This window comes from Gymnodraco acuticeps, unplaced genomic scaffold, assembly GCF_902827175.1.
Source record: "Gymnodraco acuticeps unplaced genomic scaffold, fGymAcu1.1, whole genome shotgun sequence".
NCBI lineage: Eukaryota > Metazoa > Chordata > Actinopteri > Perciformes > Bathydraconidae > Gymnodraco > Gymnodraco acuticeps.
In genome coordinates this window covers 194,751-202,277 of record NW_022989828.1, presented here as the reverse complement: position 1 = coordinate 202,277, position 7,527 = coordinate 194,751, and the positions used below count along the sequence as shown (strand labels likewise).

General features: G+C 44.1%; 1 protein-coding gene across 1 annotated transcript; it reads left to right on the top strand.

Annotated features, from left to right (window-relative positions):
• Positions 1 to 1,261: 1,261 nt before the first annotated feature.
• On the top strand, positions 1,262 to 4,300 carry LOC117558133. Its single transcript, XM_034234142.1, has 3 exons — positions 1,262 to 1,372; positions 1,581 to 1,739; positions 2,011 to 4,300. Exons 1-3 carry the CDS (start codon positions 1,335 to 1,337, stop codon positions 4,271 to 4,273), a joined length of 2,460 nt encoding a protein of 819 aa, XP_034090033.1. The 5' UTR covers positions 1,262 to 1,334; the 3' UTR covers positions 4,274 to 4,300.
• Positions 4,301 to 7,527: the final 3,227 nt, after the last annotated feature.

Sequence of the window (7,527 nt, the reverse complement as noted above, 5' to 3'; positions counted from 1 at the left end):
CATTAGTTAGGTGCTTCAGGAGATTGGCATTGCTGTTATTCGATGTGGACAATGCTTTCTGTCCTGCACACAGTTTACATTTGACCATAATATTTTGTGCGTCCTTTATCCCCACAAATTGAAAATAGTGGTTATATCTCCAAGTTGTAAATGCGCTGCTGCTCTCGCTGATACTTGCATCTGCCATATAGGCCGCAAGGTGAACCTCGAAAAGTCCTTTAGAAAAGAAATCCCGCTCCACAGAAGTGAAACTACACAATCTTTAGTTCATAAAAAAGAACGATTCATGCTTATCCACCAAAAAAAATTTCGTCGCTAAAATTCCTGCCAATTCTTCTAGGCACGTAATTATTGGCTGAACTATTCCCTTCGAAGCGTAATAATATCTTGGTCCAAAGTCGTGCCACGGTTCATCACGTGATCGTGCTACACCAATTGGGTAGCTGCATATTGTCAACAGAAGTGAAAGATGGCGGCCGCCATGGTTTCATCGAGTAGCGGAGACGAGGAAAACGCACCAGAAAGTCTCAAAAAGTCAAAATTGTCAACACACAAACATTGTTACATGCATATTACGTCTGTGAAGCACGAAAAGGTTGATTGTTTTACCAATACAAGATGGAATACGTACAGGACAAGCTTACAACGGTCGCTCGGCTTGAAGGGAGACTCTCGGAACGTGGTGGCTGAAAACCACAAGCACTGTCTTGATTTAGAGTTCGAAGATATTCCTGAGGACGCTGGCTTCCACCACACATGCTACATAAGGTTTACCGACACAAAGGCCATGACGAAGGTGGAAAGACGGCTCGCACGTGAGGGAGATCAAGACGTTAGGGAGGACCTTGAGGTCGAGCCCATCCCATCGACGTCTCGCAGCACGTACCGAAGCCAAACAGAGAAGCTACGATCAAGGTCAGGCCTGCCAATCGCAGGCTCTGGCCCCGTCCTTCCTGCCCTGTGCATTATATGCAAGATGAAGGAGAAAATGATCATCAAAGCAGGCAAGCGACAAAGGGATCAACTGTGTAAGGCTGAAACATTAAAAGCAGGTAAGCAAACCCCCTCCCCCACCCACACACCACACACACACTACACACACACCACACACACACACACACACACACATTCTCTGTGGTTGAATAACTGAAAGGTACAATTATGTGTGAGAGATACGTCAACAAACTCATTGAGTTGTCCTTTTTTTCCGTTTAGGCAAATTGCAGAAAGCTGCTGAGAAGAAAGATGACCAAAGTGTTCTTTTACATATAAAAGACAAAGACTGTGTGGCTCTGGAGGTGCGGTACCACAAAAGCTGTTACAGTCAGTACACCATGTTTTTGCTGAGACCTGACAAACCAGAGACAGAACAGTAAGTTATTACTCCTTGGATTGCTTTACCTATTTGCACTACCACCAGACTGAAGTCCAGGTGTGTGTCGGCGATGGCTATATATATATATACACATACACATACTTAACATTATAAGTAAACATCCAATTTCCTTCTGTTATATGTGCACACAATCACAACACTTATTCATTTATCCATTTATTTACTTCTCATTCATGTGTTGTAGGGATGAGGCAATGTTTGATGCCAGTTACAAGCTGTTCTGTGAGAGGATCATCCGCCAGAGGCTGCTTGTCAACAATGAGGTGCTTAGAATGGGCCAGCTGAGGCAGGCCTTCATTGACATGGTGAAAGCAAACGAAGGTGTTGATGCTTCAAACTACAGGTAACTGCAATGTAATACAAGTCTTATTATTTATCATGTGCAAGGCCAGCTTTAAACAAAATGTGTATGACAGGCCTGTTTGGAGAAACCCCCATGATGTGTAGTGTGTAGTGTTGTTTGTGATGATGTGGGCCTTTATTTGGCTTCTTTGGTGTTAAATGTGCTGTATGGCAGATAGGTTCTAGTCTGTAATGTCTTGTATCACCTCCACCACTCTGCTTTTGATGGTACTCCTGTGACTCGTAATTGTCACTGTTTTGTTGTGTTACAGACAGGATCTGTTGAAGAAGAGGCTGGCTCAAGATTTCCCTCAGCTAGCGTTTCACATGCCCACCAAGCGCAACGTCTGCGAACTGGTTTTTGCTGAGACTCTGTCAAAGGATGCACTCGTGGACATGCTACCAGATCCATCCGGTACGGAAACAACACAGTCCAGTGAATTGAGCCAGACAGACAGCGACAATGAAACAGGGAGAACAAAGTGCCAAACAACACATGAGGACACAAGGACACTGTATACAGCAGCGTTGTTTTTGAAAAGACTGCTTAGTGACACTCCTGGCATGTCATGCCCATGGCCTCCCACTTCTGAAAATGTAAATGTCACTGAATCTCAAACTGTTGTCCCCATTGGACTATACAATCTGCTCAGCTGGATTATAGGTTCCACTGAGGAGCCAACACTGGATCATTATGTCAACATTGATGATGACGTACATTTGAAAGTGTTGTCTGTTTGTCAAGACATTGTGTACCTTGCTTCCAAGGGCCGCAAGCAGACACCCAAGTCCTTGGCTTTAGGTTTAACTGTTCGACATTTAACTGGATCATCACGCATTGTATCACTGCTTAACAGACTGGGACATTGTGCATCATGGGACACAGTTTTGAGTCTAGACACTAGCCTTGCCCAACTGACACTAGTAGAAGGCAGAGACAAAATACCGAAGGGATTCTCAAAGCGGACACCCACAACACTTGTGTGGGATAACATTGACTTTGGTGAGGAGACACTATCGGGTCGTGGAACTACTCACCATACAAATGGAATTATGCTCCAGAGTGTGCCCGGCGAGCCTATGTCCACAGCAATCAGACAGCCACTGAGAAAGGGAGTTACCTCATTCATAGCCCCCCCCCCAATGCCTATACAACCTTACCATCAGTCCAAAAGGCAAGGGCCACAGAACTTGTGTCAACCAGTGCAGTCAGCGACATGCAGAATGGACACCCACTTTGCTGTACAAGCTGAAATGGCATATGCTTTTGTGAAGTCCACATGTACGGATAGTTGTACAATCCCAAGCTGGACAGGGTTCCATACACTGCTTCAGGATGAAAACACTCTGCAGAAGTCCGCATTGTATTATCTTCCAGTCATTGAAGCCTCACCAACAGAGATGTCAACAGTCAACACTATCCTGAAGCGAAGTGTCCAGATTGCTGACCAGCTAGAACTGGATCATATAGTTTTAGTGTTTGACCAGGCTATATATGCCAAAGCACAGCAAATACGCTGGAAGGATGTTGAGTTTACAAAGCGTCTAGTGATTAGACTAGGTGAATTCCATACATGCATGTCCTACCTGAGTATTCTAGGCAAAAGGTTCGGAGATGCAGGACTGCAAGATATCCTCATTGAATCTGAAGTTGTTGCCCCAGGATCCATCAATGGGGTACTCAATGGCCATCACTACAATCGCAGCATGAGGGCTCATAAACTTCTATATGAGAGTCTGCAGCGCATCCGGTTTATCACCTTCATGGACTCCTTGCCACCCCAAGAGAGAGCTGCGTGCATGGATGTCATCACTGAGATGGAATGTGCCTTTCCAGACAGATTGATGGATGTTTTGAGTGCAGATCAGAGGTTTGATAATATGTGCTCGAAATATGCAGACTTTGTGCAGAGGAGGAGTACAGAGAATGCAACATTTGCTTTCTGGAGCTCATACATTGACATGATGCAGCTACTCCTCCTGTTTGTGAGAGCAACGCGAGAATCAAACTGGCAGCTTCACCTGTCAACCGTCCGGTTAATGATGCCATGGTTTTTTGCCTACGATAGAGTAAATTACGCTCGATATTTACCTGCATACTGGCTGGAAATGATGAATCTGCCTGTCACACATCCCTCTTGCCACAGTGACATGAATGTGAAAGGCCAGTGGACTGTCCAGCGACAAAGTGTTCATGGATTTGCCTCCATTGCTTGCGACCAGGCTATTGAGCAAACGCTTAACAGAGATGCCAAGACCAAAGGTGGCTGGACAGGGATCACACAAAATCGGTCTGCAGTGTATCGCTGGATACTGTCACAGCATGAAAGAGCCGCGATAGCAAGACAGTGTGAATCAATGGCAGGGATATCTCCTGAGCTACGGACAAGAAAAGACCTGGACAAGACACGCATCTCTGCTGATGCAAAGGCTGTGAGTAGAATCTTGGACACTATTGATTCCATGCTCAACCCTTTTGATGTACACCAAGACGGCATTGTGTGTCTTAGCTCTGGAAGAGTAGCAGCAGGATAAATCACAAAGGATTTGCTTGTTGCCTCAGAAAAGGGTGAAAATGCTGTAAAGGAGTTTATGGAGCAGAGACTGTTATCCAAAACAGTTGACATATTTGCCCCCATAATATCACAAAAACTCAAGACTCTCAGTGATCAGAAAAAGCCCCCCAAAAAATCTGCAGCAGGCAAGGAAGTGATTTTGCGTGCTGACAAGAAGTTATTTTCCAGGCTCCTCATCCTTGGCCAGAGCAGGAAAATTGAAATGAGGGAAATTCTGTCATATTCCTTGGGAACTGTGTCATATCCATTAGCAAGTGCTGATGGTTCACTTGCCAAAACAAACAAATCAGCTCTCATGGATCTATTGCAGAGCAAAGGTGGAGAGTGCTTGGTTGACAAAGTTCCAATAGGTGGTGCCATTCTTTTTGATGGCATGGCAGTCATGCAGGCCATGCCATCCAGACCAGCAACATTTGGAGAGCTTGCAGAGACCATACTGCAGAGCATACTCCAACTTGCTTTGCATCACAAGTGTACACGCATTGATTTTGTCACTGACCGGTATCCACCCATCAGCATCAAAAGCCTAGAACGGTCCCGTAGAGCTGATGCAGGGTCACAACTAATAACAATCTTCAGCCCAGATCAGAGAACTCCAACCCAGTGGAAGAAGTTTCTCTCTGACGGAAAAAATAAGGAAGCACTGGCCGAATTCCTTTATGTGGCATGGACACATGCAGACCTCACAACAGTGGGTAAAAACCTCAGCTTGTACATTGCCCATCAAAATCAATGCCACTGTGTAACTGTCATGGAGGGTGTACAGTCTGTTGATGTTGTTGAAGACCTGCAGTGTGATCATGAGGAATGTGACACACGGGTGTTTTTACATGCCCAACATGCTGCACAGGAGCACAAAGCTGTCATCATCAAGAGCTCGGACACTGATGTGGCAGTCATTGCTGTAAGTCTGCAGGCAGATTTGCCATGCAGCTTATATGTGTTCACAGGGACTGGCAACAGGACACGGATCATTGACATTGCCATGGTGTCATCAGCTCTCGGAACCAGTGTGTGTTCAGCCTTGATTGGAATTCACACGTTCTCTGGGTGTGACTCCACAAGCGCTTTCTATGGCAAAGGCAAAAGAAAGTCATTTGCTGTTGCATGTGAGAAAGATGACTACCTTAAGGCTTTCAGAAGTTTAGGTACTAACTTTGACTTGGAGCAATCAACATTTGCACTTCTTTGCCGGTATGTATGTCACCTGTATGATCAGCCAGCAGCCGAACATGTAAATGATGCTAGGTACAAGGCTTTCTGTATGGCATCATCGGCCTTGCCAGAATTAAGCATTCCCCCTACTCATGATGCCCTCCATCAGCACTGCAAAAGGGCAAATTACCAGGCAGCAATAATGAGGTCCTGTCTCAAAAGAGAAATGAATGCTCCATCACCTGCTGGATATGGTTGGGAAATAGAGGATGGGAACTTACACGTCACCTGGATGACAAGAAATCCTGCCCCTGACAGTGTGTTGCATGTGATACACTGCAGCTGCAAAGAGTCTGCCTGTGAGAAAGGCAGATGTTCATGCTTCTCTGCAGGACTCTGTTGCACAGACTTATGTCGTTGCTCAAATTGTGCAAATAAAAAAGAAACAGAGGAAGAGAACGATGACTGCCCTGACACTGACAGTGAGGAATAGGAATAAAAGAGCCTTCTTTCCATCTTTCTTAAGCTCTTTTCTGTTCTTTTGGTTTTAGTGCCTGGCCGACGCGCTCACACATCACTCATAGATACGTTTGTTTTTGGTACTAGAACAGAGTATAATCAGCAGGACTCTTTTAACCAGCTGAGGCAATCACAGCACCAATCAGCCGCTCCGCCCAGCCTGACACCAATCAATTATACTACATTACATGTCCTTCTACTGTTTTCTATGTCATACCTTTTATATTTGTAATAAATCTCGTTTTTATGGTTCATCAGTGTTGTTTTCATTTGTGGAGGGATGAATGAGTAAATAAATGAATCAATGGACATTGGTATAAGTAAGGCAAGGCAAGTTTATTTATATAGCACTTTTCAACACAAGGCAATTCAAAGTGTTTTACAAAAAATTAAAGACATTAAGAAAATGGCATTTAAAATCAGTCATTCAAAAGAAAAGCTAATAAAAGAAACATTAAAAGAAAAAATACATGGATAAAAGTTACAGTGCAGTCTAAGATATGAATAGTTCAATTAAAAGCAGCAACAAAAAGAAAAGTCTTCAGCCTGGAAGTACTGCATTTTATTGATCTAAATTACTTAACGTAACAAGTTAACCTTCTTCTTAGACGCAGAAATCAAGTCATGTTTATTTTAAGAGTGCATTTAACGTGTACAGGGTAACAACAGACAGACAAAAAGTCCTCAGTCTAATGGAATAATCCCAATGAACCTAGCGATGTGAACATGGCAGTCCAGGAATGATAGTTTGATAAATATGAGTTTGATATACTTTATTAATCCCCGTGGGGAAATTGTTTGTAGCTGGAGTTGGCTGATAAACGCTGCTAGTCAATGTTGATTCGATGGTCAACTCTGTTCCCAGATAGTAAAACCTCTCACAAATACCGCGTATATAACGCAAATACCTCGGACTTAGTGATGTATTAAGACATATGACAAAACATGACATAAAACAAGCATACAGCACTGTTTAGAATCCATTTGGTCTGGTTTAGCGTAACCATGGCGGCCGCCATCTTTCACTTCTGTTGACAATATGCAGCTACCCAATTGGTGTAGCACGATCACGTGACGAACCGTGGCACGACTTTGGACCAAGATATTATTACGCTTCGAAGGGACTAGTTCAGCCAATAATTACGTGCCTAGAAGAATTGGCAGGAATTTTAGCGACGATATTTTTTTTGGTGGATAAGCATGACTCGTTCTTTTTTATGAACTAAAGATTGTGTAGTTTCACTTCTGTGGAGCGGGTTGAAACGATAACAGGGTTCACCTTATGGCCTAATAGTGTGTGTGCTGGTGGTGAGCGTTGCCATGTGTGTGTGTTAGCAAGTGTTTGTGTGTCTGTTTATTTTCCCCATAAGGCAAGACCCGCCCAACTCTGTCTCTGATTGGCTTACCCTGAAATGTTACCCCGTGTTAACCAATCATCACTCCTCTCTGGTCACTTTCACTTTTCCATGGTGCTGTGAGAGGACATCGCTGTATTCGCCTGTAAGCTACATCCGCAGGGAGATTCGGTTCAGTTCCATC

Excerpts from the sequence above, each read along its gene's own strand:
- LOC117558133 (XM_034234142.1), top strand. The coding sequence starts at position 1,335 with ATGTTTTTGCTGAGACCTGACAAACCAGAGACAGAACA. Across the intron at positions 1,373-1,580 it reads GACAAACCAGAGACAGAACA|GGATGAGGCAATGTTTGATG; the intron begins GTAAGTTATTAC and ends CATGTGTTGTAG. Across the intron at positions 1,740-2,010 it reads GTTGATGCTTCAAACTACAG|ACAGGATCTGTTGAAGAAGA; the intron begins GTAACTGCAATG and ends GTTGTGTTACAG.